Source organism: Eschscholzia californica, unplaced genomic scaffold, assembly GCF_041429995.1.
Source record: "Eschscholzia californica isolate CP2 unplaced genomic scaffold, dmEscCali1.0.p SCAF_5, whole genome shotgun sequence".
NCBI lineage: Eukaryota > Viridiplantae > Streptophyta > Magnoliopsida > Ranunculales > Papaveraceae > Eschscholzia > Eschscholzia californica.
The window spans coordinates 6,195,010-6,214,801 of NW_028238472.1; the positions used below are offsets into that span (position 1 = coordinate 6,195,010).

At 35.5% G+C, this 19,792-nt stretch overlaps 1 protein-coding gene across 5 annotated transcripts; it reads right to left on the reverse strand.

The window, feature by feature from the left end:
* Positions 1-840: 840 nt before the first annotated feature.
* LOC147536592 (uncharacterized) lies at positions 841-4,097 on the reverse strand. 5 transcript variants are annotated; one of them, XM_086639244.1, is made up of 11 exons: positions 3,826-4,097; positions 3,272-3,594; positions 3,082-3,185; positions 2,737-2,877; positions 2,583-2,618; positions 2,102-2,432; positions 1,908-2,005; positions 1,631-1,771; positions 1,505-1,522; positions 1,255-1,392; positions 841-1,164 (listed from the first exon to the last, which is right to left on the reverse strand). In XM_086639244.1, exons 2-11 carry the CDS (start codon positions 3,564-3,566, stop codon positions 1,159-1,161), a joined length of 1,308 nt encoding a protein of 435 aa, XP_086495370.1. In that variant the 5' UTR covers positions 3,567-3,594; positions 3,826-4,097; the 3' UTR covers positions 841-1,158. The 5 variants fall into 5 exon arrangements, with proteins under 5 accessions (XP_086495370.1, XP_086495371.1, XP_086495369.1 ...); XM_086639245.1 differs by having other exon boundaries at positions 1,932-2,005; positions 3,826-4,057; XM_086639243.1 differs by having other exon boundaries at positions 3,272-3,578; positions 3,826-4,053.
* Positions 4,098-19,792: the final 15,695 nt, after the last annotated feature.

The window sequence follows — 19,792 nt, forward strand, 5'->3', positions numbered from 1 at the left end:
GACTGACTGCACTCACATGACCTGACTATACTTGACAAAACACACTGAGTGACGTATATGAATGTTTTCTTGTTTTTCTTAAGAATGGTATAATGTCTACTACAATAAGATTTTTTTGTTTTTGATATGGTGGCGAGTTTGTGAGTCATATGTTGCATACTCTTTCTTTGGATATCATGGAGTTATTCGTAAACTACATTTCCATATACACCACGACAAAAATGGTATTACATAACAGGAAAATAGTCATCTGCTCAAAACGACATTTGTTAATCCGAACAGTTCTCACACGCAACCACCTTAATATGTGGCATGCCGAAACATTGCTTAGCACACTAGGATTAAAATACAACAAGTATGAAGTGTTATATAAACCTTATTCAATCATAATTTCTTTATTCGCAACATATTGTCCCGTTCGTAAGTGGAATTTTAGAAGTCTAAGTGTATCTTCAAGCCTGTCTGGGTCCCGAATACAGTCTACAAAAAGTTTAGAGCCTCCCAAACTAAGATAGGACAGTAGGAGCCCCATGGGACTTGTTTTTAGAGATGCCTTCCCCCAATCTCTCATGGTCTTGTGACTAACTTGGCAACAGGCCTAAAACTTCCATATGCAACTTCTCCTGTGTGAAGTCCTTAAGTATATTTGAACCTTACCGCCAAAATAGCGATTACAAACGTTTAGGCTTTTTGTTACTTCAGGATTGCGATTACTAACCTTTAGTATACTGTGGTTTTTTTTTTGTTTCTTTATTTTAGGTCTGACTCAGATGTGTCATAAAAATTAAACAAAAGGTAAGATGTGTGGACAGACATGGGACACTTTTAAGCTCAAGGAAATATTGAAAAGTTTAAATCCACATTAGCTTCCTCCCTGTATTCAAATTTCTCAGTCTTTCAATAGTTCGTACCTAGTAGGCTATTAACTAAAGTGAAACCATGATACCACGAACGAGCTTTATAAGCTTCTAGTTCAATAGCTATCGTTACTTCATCTTATAGCTAACAAAAGTTTTAAAAACTAAAGTTCATACTTCATAGCAGGTCCGACCTAATCGAGGGGGTTTGATTTGAAACTAGTAAAAGAAAAAATCACCTAAACTGAAGATCTTGTATTTGCAGGAAAATATGAACACCTTTTACTTCATTCGAACGACTTCAAACCTGAAAAATAGTAGAAGCATTTGTCAGAGAAGAAGGTAAGATCTAATAACATATTCTCATTCTGATAAAATCATCAAGAACAGATGATACCTCCTCCATTGGGACCTCATTTATTTTCTTCTTCTTCTTCATTTTCCGCACTTTCTTGGAGTGAGACCCTTTTTTCTTGGTCTCTCCCTTTCTTACTTTCATGGACTTCGGCTTTTTGTTCGAAAGGTTATAATTTACCTGCATGTTTTGAAGAAAAAAAACCAAACCAATTTTCAAAACGTCTCTATATTTATTGGGGCATAAGTAACTAAAAGGTTGAGAATCAAAAAATCAAAAAGGACCAACATACCTTCCTCGAAGTCCTCTTCTGCAAAATTCAATTGACAATTCAGAAAACTATCGTTCAAGCATCCTTATAATTGAATGTCATTATTCACAGCATTGATAAGATACTGAGATGATATCAGTAACTTACCCAAATGCTCGGAGGGAGAAGTCTTGCTCCATTGTAGGGTGATTGCCTTAGTTTTTCAACTGTCTCCCTTAATTTCACATTATTTGAATCACATTTCCCCATCAAGAATTCTTTGTAGAGGTTCATTAATCGATTTGCAGTCTATAAAGCATCAAGATAGAAATTGTATTAATTAAAATAAACCGATACAATTATACAAAAAACAAAACAAGAATAGTTACTGCCAATTGCAGTTGGCCAAATTTACTTTGCTTTGATGTAAGAAAAAACCCCTTACCTCAATGACATTTGTTAACCCTACCATTGTCAAGTTAAAGAAACGCTTCACTAGGTCACAGAGGAACTTTTCCAACTCTTTTACATTGTTACGGGGTTCTGACAATAACAGAGAAATGAAAATCTAAATCAACATCGGGAAGGTGTATTTATAAACCAGTAAAGAAAACAAAGTTAAAAACATTGAAATTATACCATTTGATTCAGTGAACCAAGTGAAGATGTTAGCTGCAAATTGGTCTGCTTCTTCTGACTGAACTCTCCAAAGGCGAGTTCTGACAAAATCTACCATATTCCGTGGAGTTAATCCACAAGTTAGTGCTGCCATCTCCTGCAAATCTATCCATTGGGAGAGAATAAGAGAGATGCCTTCTGCAAAGAGAGACACACACCACTCTTCTTCAGTCACCAACGCCTTCGATGGCTGTATTTCCATAATACTATCACTGGCTCCTATTCTGATGGAGTTCTTGAAAGTTTCTTCAAGCCCCTTTTCTAGCAGCATACCCACTCCCTCTTGGCAGTTCTGGTAAGTCCAATTGAAAAGGACAAAAAACCAACACGGTCTTTATGCTTATATCGAGAAGTAGTAGATAATAAGATAATATATACATATAGGTCTAGAATATCTCGCTATATGAAGATTACATACAAAATGAAACAGCACAAATATTACCTTGTTGAAGTTCTCTTGTTCGATCATGTGGTTTTTCTGAAAATAGACGAAACAGATTAGCAAACTTCAAAGGCACCATTCCAGCAACCATATAATTAAAAGTAATTTATGTTGTTCATAGAGTAGTTTCTTGAGAATAATCTCACTGAATTACCCAAATGCTAGGAAAGACAAGTTTTGCCCCATTGTACGCCGATTGCCTTAGTTTTTCAATTGTATGTCTTAGTTTTACCACATTAGACTCAGACTTCCCCTGCAAGTACTCTCTGTGCAGATTTATTAACCGATCTGCAGTCTAAAGTGAGTACCAGAAAGAATGTATCAGCGTCAAGCTTGAACGACTATAAGAGTCTTACAAACTCTTCCACTATGACTATTAAGTAAATATGGTCGATAAAAATCAAACCGGCATATTAATACGAATATAATTGCTAGTTATTTGAGACTAAGTTACACAAGCCAAACAATTTAAAAAAGAAAAGGAGAGCTTGAGGCATACCGGATCAATGCTTATACTTCTATCTTCTAGTATCGTTTTGCCAAAGAAAAGCATAATTGAGTCACAGAGATGAATCGCTAATTTGTCAATATTGTCGCATGGCTCTAACAATGTAAAACAAAAAGAAAGGATAAATCCATTGTCAATCCATAAACAAGCAATGAGAAAAAAACGAAACCGTAAACCATACCATTTGAAGTGGTGAACCAACTGAATATACGGTTAGCGAGTTTGTCTAGTTTTTTAGATTCAACTCTCCATTGGCAAGTTCTCACATACGTTTTTACCAACGGAGCACTCATTCCACGATCTAACGCTGCAAATTCCTGAGCTGTTGTCCATTGGGAGATAAGTAGAGAGACCCCTTCCTCAAAGAGAGACATACAAAACTCTTCTTCGGTCTTTAATGGCTTTATCGCACCAACAATTTTATCTCCTTTAACAGAATTTGTGGAAACTTTATCAAGACTATGGGCTAACTCCATACTGGCTTCCTCCTTACTGGAACTTGTACTTAAAATCATAACACCAAAGAACAATCTTAAACCCATTAACTAGGACTACTGAGAAAGGCAAAAATTATAACAAAAGGATATAATATTTCAAACCAAAAACTATAGAATCAAAATGCATCCATATTAGGCATGATAATAAAAAAAAAAAATCTAAAGTTATTTATATGTTAGAATTCTTATGGTATAAATGTTGAACTAAAATATCTAATGAATAAGACGATCATAGTACCTTTGCTCTGGTTGATTGAAGTTCTTATGGTGGCAAAGACAACGGACACAGAAATGCTCGCTCGCTGAGCCTGAATCTCTCTCTCTCTCTCTCTCTCTCTCTCTCACTCTCCCTAAGAAAACCCTCAACAGGACAATGGCCGTGAGTAAATCACGCCAACATTTTAATGCAACTTTCTAAAGAGAGATTATAAAGAGGAGATTTCCCATTTAACCCAACCTCCACCCATGTTGACTAAACCGGCGTTTTGACCCCCAATTGTGTCTAGTAATCTGTTTTAGTCATAAAAAATTTATTTAGTTCTCAATTTTTGTCAAACTTACAACGGTTGCCATTTTTTTTTCCTAAATTGTTTCTCACCGAACTCTAAAGGCTTTCTATCTCCTCTTCTTCTCCATTGGTCGACGTCTTTTCTGTTTGTCTTCTCTTTCACCAAAAATCTTCTTTCTGGAATCAAGAGTGTTCGAGTCCAGACAAAAGAGAAGAGAAGAAGAAAAAAAAAGAAAAAAAATTGTTAGCCAACACCTTCAACCAGGTACTTGTTGTTACAGATGAAGAGATGGTAGATGTGGAAGAGATGGTATGGAAGAGAAAAGAGAAAAAAACAACAAAAAGACAAAAATGAAATATTTACAAACGGTTGGACATAATTGGAGGCCACAATGGCCAATCAATCACTAATTATTGTCCTCTTAAAGTGTGACCAATCTATGTAACCTCCTAAATGAAGGAAAACACGAGATTACCTTATTTTTGTTTCAGTCCTCAAATTTTTTTTTTTTGTAAACAATCTGATATCTATGGCGAGACGGAAGATATTTAACACTTCGATACTTGATTGTAATCAAAGTTTTGGCGTGTAATCAAAGTTTTAGGTTTAATTATATATGACATTTTTTTTGCAACAAAAAAGGAAGATCTTTAACCCTTGGATACTTGTGTATTCTGTTTTTTCACTTATATCATTTTATATTTTTGATAGTAAGCTTCTTAACAGTACATAATAACTATACCAAGAGATCTTTAAGTTTGGATACTATGTTTTTTTGAACTTATATCATTTAATATTTTTATACTCCAGTTTCATAACTAACCCGACTGTTTTTTCGCTTATATCATTTAATATCTTTTTGGGTTATTTCTTAAATAGCTCCCAACTTTATGACCAGTTTTCTGCCTAGCTCTCTACTTTATCAAAAAACCCAGATGACCCTCTTTTCAGTCACCGTTATATGTCTGTTAACTAGTTAACACCTCTCTCCTCCATCTTATAACCTCTCTCTCACACCTCATCCCCTCGCCACCTCATCGTCTTCACCGGTGAAGATCGTCGACCGACCAATTTTTCGGTCGGCAGCCTTGAAACATAAAAAAAAACTTTTTGGTCTCTCTCTTCTTCTTCCTTTCCTTTCCTCTCATCTCTCTCTCCATCTCTTATCTCAAAAAAGCCTTGCTCCACAGGAACGTGAATGAAAATCGAAAGAAAACTGATACCTTAAACAAAAATCCATCCCCACTTTGAATTTAGAATTACAATTGGAATTCGGATCGGAATCGAATCAAATCAAGACAATACTAATAACTAATAAGTAGTTGGCCCAACTAATCTTTTATAGGGAAGTTTTATAGGGCCTGTCCAATTTTGTTAAAAGGCCTCCCCACGAATCAGAAAAATAAACACAAATGAAGTACTTCGTTCAAAAGAAAGTGAGAATCAACAATTCACTAAGTTCAGACATAAACATGTAAAACTAACAATGGGGTAAAAATTTCACCTATTCGAAAAATTTGTTAACAAGTATGATGGAAATCCAGATAAACGACAAAAAAGGAAATAAAGTCCATGACTTAAAAAACTTCTCTACTCGGAGCAAGAGTAATAGTATAACGTCTTACCCTTCAAATCTTCATAGCGCTCTCCCCTTCGAGGTCTCATTCCTTGTGTTGTTTCTCAACATACCTTTCTTCAATTTTCATCGAGATACTGCCACAGTAGTGTTAGACATCTTCTGAAAAAGGTCCACACAATTCTTATTAGAGATCTTCAACTTAGAGTACTTGGCCTCCGACTCCTCATAAAGCCCTTGTCATCATACAACACTATCAGGAAAGTCTCACACGATATACGAGTACAGAACATTCTAAACAAAGAACACGTACAAAATAGAAATGCGTTCAAAATAAAGACTCTTACAAAACATGAACGAGTACAGCTGAGCCGCACTATGTTGAGGTATCTTTTGTACTATCTAAGGGTTGAATAATGTTCTTTCACTTATAATCATGTACGTTTCTCTAGTCAATTGACGATATCTATATGTAAGCGTCTGATATCGGAAGTCAAGGTACGCACACAAAACACCTACTAGAGGTTTGTACACGCATCTTCTTTACAAATTTACGTGTACACCCACGCGTACTACAAGTTTACGTACACACTTACGGGCATTAAAACTTTACGTGCACACCTACGCGCACTAGAAGTTTACTTGCAAACCTATGCGTACTACGTACGCACCTGCGCGTACTACGTGCGCACCTGCGCGTACCAAGCGTACTACTTACACACATGCGCGTACTACAAATTTACATGGAAACCTGCGCTTACTACAAGTTTACGTGCACACCTGCGCGTATTATAAGTGTACTTACACACCTACAGATACTACGAGTTTACGTGCACACTTATATGTACTATCAGTTTACGTGCACACCTACGCGTACTAGAGTTTACGTGTACATCTACGCGTATTACGAGTTTACGTCCACACTTACTCGTATTATAAAGACTACGAATTTACATATGTGCTTGTCGGGCCAAACCCTGAAGTCCGTTAGTGGGTTCTTGTCGACTAAACTCCTAAAACTCATGTCGAAGCCCAAACACGTGCAAAGAGTTTCCACGTCTACAAAACCCCACGTGTTGGAATCTCTACGCATCTAGAGCTCGACACGTCTAAATTTCTACGTTCCACGTGGAACAAATCATTTAATGAAGAAATCTTCTACGTGTCACTTACACCAAAAACGACAAGGATCTCAGACTTAGTCAACACGCCTACAGAGATAAATATTCTCTTTATAGTTTCCAATGTGATTAGTTATAGAAAGTTTTGTAGTAAATAATGAAGATTGAATCTCACATAAGAAATAACTCTAATGGCTCAATCGATTAAAAAACTGAAGCGTTTGTCGTGGTTTTTTGTTGATTATCTATGGACTTCTTTAAAATGAAAAGATTTACGTTTCTCCACTTCTCATTCTATCTGTTAATCTTTTTTCTTAGTGTTAAATTTTCTCCTTCTTTCTTTATTGATGGCGGACACACATGGATTGAGATTATCTAGTAAGATAACTCAACAAAGCAGGTATCACACATACAAAGCTGTCTTTTGTGGTCGGCCTGTAAAAATCCAGGAGAGCACTCATGAAACCCAAGAATGTTCGTATGAACATATGTTAAAATTTTTATGTTACACTTTCATAGGTCCCAACGTTATGTAATGTATGAAACCTATACTATGTCTTTAGAAGCGTACACCATCCTGCATCCCATCACTTTAATGATTGAAGGTTATCTTTCGTAATTTCTACTATCAATATTTGAAGTTATAGTAAATATTTTATCCCTTTTGAATCGTTCAGGTTGGATTCACGGAAATTTGGCTTTATGCAACGTTGTTCTTAAAAAGAGTGATAATAGTTTTACCCCCAAAAATTATGGGAATAAAATTTATCAAATACAAGAAACCTGTTCGTATGACTGATGTTTGTGGGAACTACAAGAGCGACTTTGAAGATATGGTCTCTATATTCACTAAGTTTCTTTCTTCCCCTTGAGCCCCAAAAGCCATAGATCTACTCACCAAAAGATTTTTGGTATCCGAAAAATATGACACAAAACTCAAATTCTGTTCGAAAGAGTATTATGCTACACCCAGCATTTTATAATAGTGAAAAACTTTTGATGTTTTTTCGTCGATATAGTGTATTCTACACAGGCATAGAAGGAGATCTAAATGAAATACAAGGAGGGATACTTAATTTAGTACACAGAAAGGCCGTAATCAAGTTTACAAAGGCTATAAATGAGTTGTCTGACAGTTACCAAGGTTGGGGAGAATGATTAAGGGTAGTTGAGGGATTATACGAAAAGTGTATTGAGGATCTTGATAGAAGGGAAATCTATGATAGGTTCACTTTCTTTAACTCGGGACCAAATTTGGTCAAATATATGCAAAATCTACTTTCGCATTATTGCCAAATTGAAAAGAGCGAGCCTTTGCATCTTTTATACATGACAGTTTTCCGAACCTCGCTATGGAGTTGTACGAGATATATCTAAATGTTAAAGATTTGAAAACTATTGACGATCTTTTCTTTTTAAATCCTTTTTTTTATGATGTAATGAATCAAATGGTGCCTTTATGTAATCAATTGCCCGTTATGTAATGAATCGGCTATCATTTTTCAGTCACTAAAAAAAGATTGGTTAATGGTTAAGACCTGTCTAAAATCAAAAGTCATATGATCTGTAGCACCAGAACAATTATCCAAGTATTATTCGAAACATGTGTAGACATATTTAAAATTTTGCCTACATTACCTGTAGTGGCTACCGTCGATGAACTTTTTTCTAATTTTACTAGTACTTAATATCTTACTAGTTTCTAATAGTTTATGCTAATATATTTACAAGTTCCTAATATCTTACTAGTTTCTAATATTTGATATTTCTAAATATCTCAACATAGGAACAATATTATATGGTATATCTTAACATATAGAAAGATATTTCAATAGTAGAAATACTAATAATTTGTTGTAAGAGTAACATAAGTGTCTTCATTTCATTTCAATCTTCTACATCTTCATATTCCTTCTCGTCCTCGTTATAATCTTCATATCCGTCTTCCTCATCCTCTTCACCTCCGTCTTCATTCTCGTATCCATATCTTCTCTTACTGACCACCTCATCCCGTCATCACCCTTCTTGGTGATTCAAGAATGTTATTATCAGTGATAGCAGAAACATCACAAATGTGGTCATCCTCGTTATCCTTCTTCTTCTTCTTCTTCTTCTTCTTCTATAACATTAGTATGTTCACTTCTTCGGGGTCCCTCACTTAGCTTGGGAGGAGTAGGAGGAAGATCAACCATTTGAAAAGTTTTTGGATATTTGGTGATAGAATAGCTGGGGATAGATTAATTGTGTGTTGTGTAGCTACTTTGGTGAAAGGAGAGAGAACACAACTTCCTACCTGTAAAGAAAATGCACTGATGCATTCAAAGAGTTTTTGTGTTTGACACGTGTGAGTTGTATGAGTATTGAATTTTTAATATTAATTACCCAGAGCAATGCTAGAAGAGACACAAGTCAAAGTCTACTCTAGACCTATACAAAATCAATGATTTGATGATATTTTTTACTCGCAATATACGATTATCTACTAATGTTATAAGAGAAGAAGGATGAAGAAGAACAAGAAGAAGAAGGATGATGAAGAAGAAGAAGAAGGATGACGAGGATGACAACTGTGTTGACCAAAAAATACACCAGGATCCTGAACGGTAAAATGTCCATCCGGTGGCTCTCAAGCCTTCACAAGTTTGTTTGTGTATGTTTGTCTTCTTTTGCAAGTTTCTTCTAGACGTTACAGGTGCCCCATCAATCGATATCTCGACGTTTGGAATTCTAAAAAGCGTTCACACTTTCGACCTTTTGACTTCTGACCCGTAGACTTCCTACCATCTACAATTTGGCGCCCACCGTGGGGCATCAACAACTAACAACAGAGACGATCGGCCAAATGAAAGAGAACATGACATCTGCTCCTTTTGACATTTCATCTTTTCACTCTCCCTTTTAATACTCGACTAACTTGAGCGTCGGAGGGTCAACGGGTCTTCCATTGACCACTTGGTTCTTCTTTCATTGGAAAACGAGGACACCTCTTGCCCGAAAGATAACACAACCTAAGTCCGTCACAAGGTTCAGTAGTCCACTTATACTGGGGGGGCACTGAGGAGAAACTTTCACAAAACAAGCAGAGATGGAAAACTTTAAGAGCAAATGGAGCAAAAAAGCGAGCCCAAACAACGAAATAACAAAGTGCACTTAAAACATGTGAATAATCGACATATGAAGAAGCAATAAAAGCATACGAAGAAATGACAGAAACCACGTGCGAACTGATAACGGACCCGACTACAAGCAACCCGATTGTCTCTCTTCCTCTACTTGCATTCGCAAGTATCGACAGAATAGCATCCCGAATTCCTCCTCTCAACTTGTACATGGAAACCTACGTCCTCTCAACTTGTACACGACAATCTGATTGCCTCCTATCAAGTTGTACTTGGCAACCCGGTTGTCCATTTTTACGTGCACCTGCGCGTATTACGTACACAACCGCGCGTACTACGTGCACCCCGCGCGTACTACAGGTTTACGTGCACCCTGCGCGTACTACAAGTTTACGTGCTGCGCTTACTACAAGTTTACTTGCATACCTACACGTAGTACAAGTTTACGTGCACACCTACTCGTATTACGAGTTTACGTGTACGCTTACTACGACTTTATGTCTACACGTACTACAAGTTTACGTGCACACTTATGCGTATTACCAATTTACGTGCACGCCTATGCTTACTACGAGTTTATGTGCACATCTATGCGTAATACGAGTTTACGTCCACACCTACACGTACTATAAAGGTTACGAATTTACATATATTATTACTAGTACTAGTTTGCTTGTAACCTAGAATAACTAGCAGTTTGCGTGTATATATATATATATATATATATATATATATATATATATATATATATATATGCATGAGAAATGTCGTGTACATGTCAAGATCTAAAAGCGCTAGTATGAACAAACATGCAGGACCGGCGCCATGCCCCTATGGCAGGTAGAGTCGACCTCCATGCTGCCCGACAACAAGAGAAAGTTCTCCACGTAACCCAACAGCGTGAGGAAGCTCTGCATGCTGCCACACAGCGTGGATGACACCCCCACGATGCCTGGCAACCCAGAGGTTTTCTCTCCGATACCAAACCACATGGGAAGGCATCCTCCGAACGATCCCTCTCCACCATTTTGTAACGAAGAGGGCACTGTTGGACTCAGCCGGCTAAAGACTGTCCCGAAACTTTCCGTTAAAACAAGACTAGTGTCGATTTTAACTTAGGCCATGCAACTAACATGAGAGTTATCCGACTCAAAGAGATCGCTCTCACCATCTATTTGGAAACTCATTTACTCTCCAAGAAAATAAAATATTCACTTAGAGAGCGGGGGACAAATTGTGTTGACCAAAAACTACACCAGGATTCTCAACGGTAAAATGTCCATTGAGACATCAAACCCAACTTGACACACTTGTTCTTGTCGGGCAAAGCACTGAAGTCTGTCAGTGGGTTCTTGTCGACTAAACCCCTAAAACTCATGTCGAAGCCCAAACACGTGCAAAGAGTTTCCACGTGCACAAAATTCCACGTGTTGGAATCTCTAAACGTCTAGAACTCGAAACGTCTAAATCTCCACGCTCCACGTGGAGCAGATCATTTAATGAAAAAATCCTCTACGTGTCACATGCACCTGAAACGACAGAGATCTCAGACTTGGTCAACACGCCTACAAAGGCAAATATTCTCTTCATTGATGACATTTGTAGCGTGGCAACGTCTCACACGTGGGTGAGATCGTGTACACGCACACTCAGAGTAGTTACAAGATAACACACATAACCGTTATGCATGTACAACCAGTGTACACGTCACCCTATCCCAAGTATCACGCCATGCATTTACTCTGTAACGGTTAACCATTACTCCTCCTAACGGACTGCTCGTGCCTATATAACGAGGAACACCTCCATTTCTCAAGGCATCGAAAGAAGAACAAAGTAACTCCTATCTTCATCTTACCCACTCGCTCTCTGTTCTTTGACTGTTCTTGAGACGTTTGCATACGAGTTACATGGTTCCTAGACGCTTTATCTCCTTTACTTTACATGTTCATCTGGTTCTGGTCATTGACATTAGTACTAGTCCGCAAGGGTGTTGAAGCTATCTTCTTGCTCGACGCTTTCAGAGATCCTCAAGGAGATCAAAGCATCTCGACGCTTCTGGTAACATCTAACACTCACACTTCTGATCATGTCACTCCTGTGTACTCGAGCTACGACCACTTACGAGCCTAGCCATTCTTCGATTACACGTCAACAGTGACATCTCCAACATTTCATCTATTATTTCTTATTACAGTTTACTGACTTGACCATCGGAGGCCCCTTGGCAGGCACCATCCCGGTGTCCCCCAAGCCTCCACGGGTTTGTTTGTGTTTGTTCGTCTTCTTTTGCAGGTTTCTTCTAGACGTCGTTGGTGCCTCATCAACCGATTTCTCGACGTTTGGAATTCTAGAAGGCATTCACACTTTCAATCTTCTGACTTCCGACCTATAGACTTCCTACCGTCTACAACCGCAGTTGTGATGTTTCTGCTATCACTGATAATAATATTTTTGAATCACCAAAGGAGGACGACGAAGATGAAGTGATCACTAAGAGAAGAGACAGGGACGAGAATGAAGACAAAGATGAATAGGAAGACGAAGATGAAGATTATAACGAGGACGAGGAAGAAGATGATGATGAAGAAGATTCAAATAAAATGAAGACACTTATATTATTATTACAACATATTATTAGTATTTCTACTAACTAGTATTGTCTTCATATATTGATATTGCTAGTAGTGGTTAGTTTCTAGATGGAATCTCTGTTTAGGATATTGTAAGTACTATTTGGATGGTTATTTGTTAGAATTTCAATAACAACGCCTAGTTTGTTGTTTATATTTTAACAACTACTACATGTTCCTTTTAAGGATTTCCTACGGGTTGAGGAAAACAATGTTGTCGAAGGTTTTAATTATTTTTCTCTTTAAGGTGATGAAAATGGTGATTCAAAATAGTTGTTTTATTTTTTATGAGTACAACTAAAATGGAATCAAACCCCTAATAACAACTACCAATCAACAAAAATATTTGAGCAGTCTCCTTTCAATTTGTTCCTACTCTTTTGATAACACAAGATGATGAAGTTATGGTAGTGGTCGAGTTGGCATTTTCTAATATTTTTATGTTAAATTTAACAGAGATGTTACTCTTTAGGGACACAATTTTGTCTGAACCCACACTAGTATGTGATAAGACCAAATTTAATGTAAAAATTATTTGTCTAACATCATATTTTGGTCGTAATTCACATACTGTTTAACTAAACACTACTCATACAACGATTTGTTGTTTATCATAGCCAGTGGTTTAGGGTTCTCGAGGACTTACTCTTATCATTGGCCTTAGGTGACATCAAATTTCCCACAGTAGAGAAGTTTCAAAGTGACGCGAGCAAAGAAAGATTCGCACGGGTTAAGAAGTAGATTAGGGTAATATTTCATCATCATTTTCAATTGAGTAGTAGCACAAATGGACATTCAGGGACGTATCTACATATGGGCTAGGAGGGGCCATGGCCCCCCTGACCCTTAATGTTTATACCACCCTATATGTTAAAAGGAGATAAACTTCCCCTTTAAATTATGTTGGCCCCATTTTTCCAATCCAATACCCAATGCATACTTAAACCTAACCCCAATCCTAGTCATAAGTTAATGATCTGATCTAAACTACCCCAGTTCCCACTTCCCACCTCGCACTGTCAACAATTATTTTCTACAATAACCCAAGGAAAAACAATTTAGCTTCCACCCCCATATCTATGGTTGCCCTAAATTTTCTTACTGTTTTCGAACTAATTAAATTTATATCTTTAATTGCGAGCTTCTATTTATTTCAAGTTTCAATTATTAACTTATTTTAATTTCTTTTCTATTTGTTAATTTATATCGATTGCAATTGTAAAGAGAAATCAATTTAGCTCATCAAAACTTTGATGATCTCATTAGCCAAAATCTATTCTGATTAGCCCTTGTTTTATTAGACTACTCTGTTCTTACGTTTTACGATTAGTAGCATCCGAAAGTTTAGCACATAATATATCATAGATGGTTTTAGAGATTTGAAAAAACGACGAATTTCTGTTTTGATGCTTTAAAGAAAAAAAAGATCTATTTGGTGCAGTATTCCCATGTCATTTTTTTTTATTTGCGTTCTTTAGTCTCATGACATAATTGATATTTTTAAGTGGTCATTTTTAATGGAATTGCTATATCTTTCAATAGAATAGTTCGGCCCCCCTCTAACAAAAATTCTGGTTCCGTCCCTGTGGACATTGTAGTTATGGCATAAATGAGAGTTCATAAAACTTGCAAGAACCCACTGAAAGGCAATTGATTATGACAATCACTGGGTTCAAGAAATCAACTAATACAAGATATAGTCTGTAGGGAATTAAGCATAGGAGATACTCAATAGAAGATCACAACAAACGATTCAATTTCTTAAGCGATTGAACAATTAGAGGTATTTCTTCAGTGATTCAATCTTCATTATTTACTGCAAAAACTTTCAATAACTAATCAAACTGCAAACATTTCTTCTCTTTTTTCATTGATTATTACGTACTTCAGGCATATGCAACTCGCCAAAGAAAGAAATTGATAATATAAGGTAAACCAGAAAAATATAACCATGAATATAATATATAACATATGGTCGGGGCGAGTTTTATTATGTAACATCAAACATGTCTCGAAATCGATAAACTTCCTCTCATCTGACTCGCCCAATAAAGGGTTCGGTAAAGTCCTCCCATTAGGGGCGGGTTTGGGTGAAAAATGTCGGGTCAGACCAAATTGCTACCCCTATACATCATATTCAATTTTGCTTCGTCCGACATACAACTTTGGGGCGACAACACTCTACCTTGAAAAATCATTTTTAAGTTACACTTTTGGGGGTCTGAGTCCAAATATTGGCCCTAAGAGCATTTCGAATGCAAAACTAAAAAAACTCTAATTAGCTTATGTGTCAAATCTCAATTGAGATTCTCTTTCCTATATGGAATAATTGAGTGTCTCTAATTCAAGTCCTTTTCCAATGCAACACTCTAAAAACTCTAATAGTTACACATGTCACACATACATTTAATAGGAAAAGTAGTTGAGAGAGAAACTTGTTCTATTGGCCCTAAAATAAAATTTGATGACTTGGACACAGACTCTAAAGAGAGATCTCAAAAATGGAGTTTCTAATTGAGACATCTTAAAATTAATTGCTTCCACATCATCTTAAGATCTTAATTGAGTTTTGCATTGAAGAGTTTTTTCCTTTAAAAAACTCTAAAATCCTAAGTGTCACTTAAAATTTTAAGATTGAGTCTTGTATTGGAGATGCCCTAATGGTAGATTAGGTCCAACCCTAACCCAATAAAAGAAGTTAGTACAAGAAAACAGATAGAGATTAGGTCTAAAATACTAATCTCTAAGTACAAAAACCAATCTTTAGGAATCCGTTTTTCGTTCAATCCCAAATTAATCTTTACAAATCTTAAAAACTCCAATGCATAATCAGTAAAACTTTTCATCTTTCATCTTCTTTCGTTCTTGATTTCAACTGGTTACTCATTCCCAACTAAATTTCGCCACCATTACCGAGCTTCATCATCATTGCATTGTTTCAGTATGAAGTTCATCATCTTCATCGTCTCCTTCATTCTTGTTTTCTGGTTTAAAACTAAATAATTTTTTTTTCTTGGTTGTTTTGCACTAATAATGATTTCTTTTTCTGTTTTATTGGTTGTTTTTCCATTGATAATGGTTGTTCTTTTTCATTGTTTATCTCGAAGTGCAATTGAAATCATGAACTGGCGTTCATCATTGTTTGGATTAAATTTTATTTGTTTCTTGTTTTTGATGGGTTCCCAAAATACTTACTTAATAGATTTAAGTTTGTTGGATTGAGATTTACAGTTTTTTAAATACGAAAAGAAGTACAAGTTCGGAACATTTTCTTGTTTTTTCTCTCATCAAATTTATGGTGTGTTTGGATGAGGGAATCATGAACCCGCAGATTCATGAGTCCTTGGGATTCATGAATCCAAGTAATATCTTTTGGTTTGTTTGACAACTAATAAAAACTCTATGATTTATTATTATTTGAGTACTTTTAAATCCTTCTTTAGAAAAAATATTGAATAAACCTTGTTCTCAAAAGTCTTTTTTTCAAATATCGTTTCGTTTGAGGAAATATCAGATTTTGGGAAAAAATGATTTTTTGAAAAAAAATGATTTTCGGGGGAAAAAGGACTTTCGGAGAAAAAACTGATTTTTCGGGAAAAAAATGATTTTCGGGGAAAAAACTAATTTTTGGGAAAAATAATGATTTTTGAAAAAAATTATATTTTGTTGAAAGAAATATTTGTTTTGTTGATTTTAAGTTTGAAATTTGGATAAATTAATCCAAAATCTTAGGGGGTAGGGTGGGATTTTTGGTCCAAATACAAATTTTGGAATTGGGAATCCTTAGGATTCAAGAGTCCTAGGATTCTTGGTAACCAAACAGACCAAGGATTCATGATTCCTACCAAATCTCACTTTTGATAAGAACTCTACTTAGGAATCCTGCAACCAAACACACCATTAGTTTTTTCAGCTGCCATCATTTTTGACTATCATATTGTTTCCTGGCGAGAACAATATATACTTTGGTTCTCACGATAGATGTGTTGTTTTCTGCAAAATGTATGTTTAAAATACCATGTTTTTCTTCTCTAGATATTTTGGTGATCGAGATTTTATCAAATTGCTTAACTCGGACTGTTACTTTTTTTTTTTCAGTACTATATGAGGTCGACTATTACCGCCTCATACATTTCTCAAAACTTAATTCACAACAAGTTGGGAGTCTTTCAACAAAAAAAAAAAAAAGTTGGGAGTCCTTAAAGACCTCATGTTTGTTAGTTTCTTTTGTAGGCCAACTGAAGCCTTGCTAGCAGAGCTTCATATCCAAATTTGTTGTTTGTTTGTGACAGCGCTTACTCGGGTCCACTTCTCTGCTTGCTTTTAGTCATGGCAGCATTTCAAGTGCCTTGGAGACTTGTGCGGTCTCATAATAATCTGGTGGGGTCAGGTGGCAAAGCTCTTTCTGGCAAAGCTCTTTCTAACCAACCTCTCTGTTAGTCTCATCAAAGAACTACTCGTGTGCCATATTGGGATCTGACATGTTCTTGCCAGATTAATATCCAGAGTTCTTGAATGATTAAGGATTACAAATATCTAGATCAATAAGGATCCTTAAAATAAGGATGGTTAATTTTAATCTTCAAGTTGCGACAAAATTCGGTTGTGTTGTTGTTAATGTTCTTACATCGAGCACTGTTGCAACGGTTGAACAAGGAATTGCTCTTCCCTCTTCTTGCTTCAGTGGCTTATAGTGTAGCTCAATACCTCAATCTCATACTTCAATGTAATATGGTCAATTGTCTAATTAATTGTTGCTTGTTATTTTTTTCGTTCTGAGTATTAGTCAGGGAGAAAATTTGTTAATAACTTTTGGACTTGTAGTCCGAAAAACAACACCTAAACTCACATTTAGTCCACCATAATATTAATATAGGTTTTTAAGCCAAAATAATAATCATAATGGAAATATAATCTAAATGTTCCCGTCTTCGTACAAAACACAAATCCCTATGATATATATGTTTTCCTAATACCCTTTATAACGTCCCATATATAGAGGTCAAATCCCAAAATAAATCTTTTTATTTATTTCTCTCATTTTCTCTCTTCTTCTAACTGATTAGTCTATCTTCTCTCCCTAAAACCTTTTTTCTCAATATAGCAACCCTAAACTAAAAAGAAAGAAATACCGCTCATGTTCTTTATTCATCATCTTCATCTTTTTTATTCATCATCTTCATCTTCTTCGCATCATCACGGTTTTCATCAAAAGATTTTTAGCCGAGCTCTCTACTTTTTCTTCTATAATTTTCAAGGGTATACCATCATGGTTTTCATCATCTTCTTAAGTTTTCAGGTAACTTTACAGAATCTATGTATTTTTTTCCTCTTATTCACCATCATCATCATCTTTTAAATCTAAAATCCATTATCATACATGAGTTTTGTTTATTTCTCAAATAAAGCATAACGTTTTTTCATTAAAATTTATCATTAACCTTTATGCCCATAATAATCTCTATGTCCAGTTTTTTTCTCAATCTCTTTATCATATTATTCCTTCTTTCCATCTCTGCTAAGATATTTTTTGATGTCAGAGATACTAACAGATTTTGAAGCGTAACATATTTATGATACAAACATATTTTGTATCGAACAAAACATATTTTGAATAAAAAAAATGTATTTTGTAAATAACAAAATGCATTTTGTTCTCCATCATCGTATTCCATGTCTGTTTAAATCTTTTGATAACTATTGATGTCAGATCTACAAAAAATTACACTTCTTAACAAATTTATGATAAACAACACTTGTTGTTTCATAAAAAAACACTTATTTATTTTCAATCATTTCTGACTAACATTTTAATGTATGTTTTATACATAACACATTTTGTATTAACAATATTATATCTTTCGTATCATAAATACAATTAACACAGTTCATTTTGTTTAGCAAAAAATAGTGTGTTTAACATAAACTTTGGATAATTCATTCAATATTTCCCATATTGTATCATACATATATCATTTTCCATTCATCATAATGCTTTATGTTATCATAATAATTCATTTTCATACTGTCAGCTACAATAGTGCTCATTATCTCACAAATCATCAAACTTAGTAGAGAAGACGACTCTCAAATCTGAGGGTTGCGATAAAATTTTCACTCACGTTGGTCGGCTGTTCTCTAGAGTGTGAAGGCATTTGGGTTCGTCATTCGTCAATAAAGTATAAATACGGGTCATGATTTTAAGTTTGTGAAAAATGATTTAAAGTGTGTTACTGCAGTTTGCCATATAGAAGACTGCAATTGGCGAGGTCATGGTTGGACACCGTTGAAATGAAAATTCATGGTTGTGCACCATTGAAATGCAGAAATTTTTTATTATTGTTATAGTAAAATACACTACGTTCCAACTTATTCTCATTATTGTGTATATTTTATATAACTTTCAGTAATCAATATATGTTTGGCAGATGAAAACATAACTAGAAATCTCGTTTTGTAAATCACAATATGGAAAATCATAATACAAAACATAATATGAAACAACATGTTTATGAACAAAAAATATATGAAATGGATGATACAAAATATATTTTGTGATAAACAATTCGTGAAATACTACAGATGCTGAAACATAAGTTTGAAGATGAAACCCTAAAGAAAAGATGATGATGAAACGCAACCTTGAAAATGAAACAGTACAAATGAAAGCAAAAAAGAAAGCAAGAAGATGAAGCTTCAAGATTATCGAAAACTTCTCATGAGCATTACCAAACCTTAAAACATTACCAATCGTTAATGGAGCTTGAAGATGAAGAAGAAGCCTAAAGATGAATCATTCATGGTGTTTTGAATCTGACTTTTAGGGTCCCAGATGTGTTGTACAATGTAAAGCGTATTAGAGAGAGAGAGACGATTCGAGTTTATAGAAAGTTGGTTTGAAGAATTTTTAGGGTTTTTTGTGTTGGAGAAGCTCGATTTCTGAAGAGAGAGAAAATGACCCAAAATTTTCTAGTTTTTGAAGAGAGATAGGAAGTGACCAAACTATTTTATGATTTTTGGTTGATAAAAGATGCTTTTACGAAATTTGGGCGGGAATGGAGGAAGGATTTGGATGGAACATGTTTCATCTATAAGAGGGCAATAGGGTCCAAAAGAGAAAAGAACTGAAATCCTATTTTTCTGGGGAGATAGGACCTTATTCCCTTTTAGGATTTTATTTTGGAACTAAAATCCATGGACCCATTCGATATATCTGAAGCTAACTGTTCACTTTTTTGATCTGATTC

Coding starts and splice junctions, on each gene's coding strand:
- LOC147536592 (XM_086639242.1), bottom strand. CDS start 3,566: ATGGAGTTAGCCCATAGTCTTGATAAAGTTTCCACAAATTCTGTTAAA. Junction 2,878..3,081: donor GAAGTATAAGCATTGATCCG/GTATGCCTCAAG, acceptor TACTCACTTTAG/ACTGCAGATCGGTTAATAAA. Junction 2,619..2,736: donor TTGTCTTTCCTAGCATTTGG/GTAATTCAGTGA, acceptor GTCTATTTTCAG/AAAAACCACATGATCGAACA.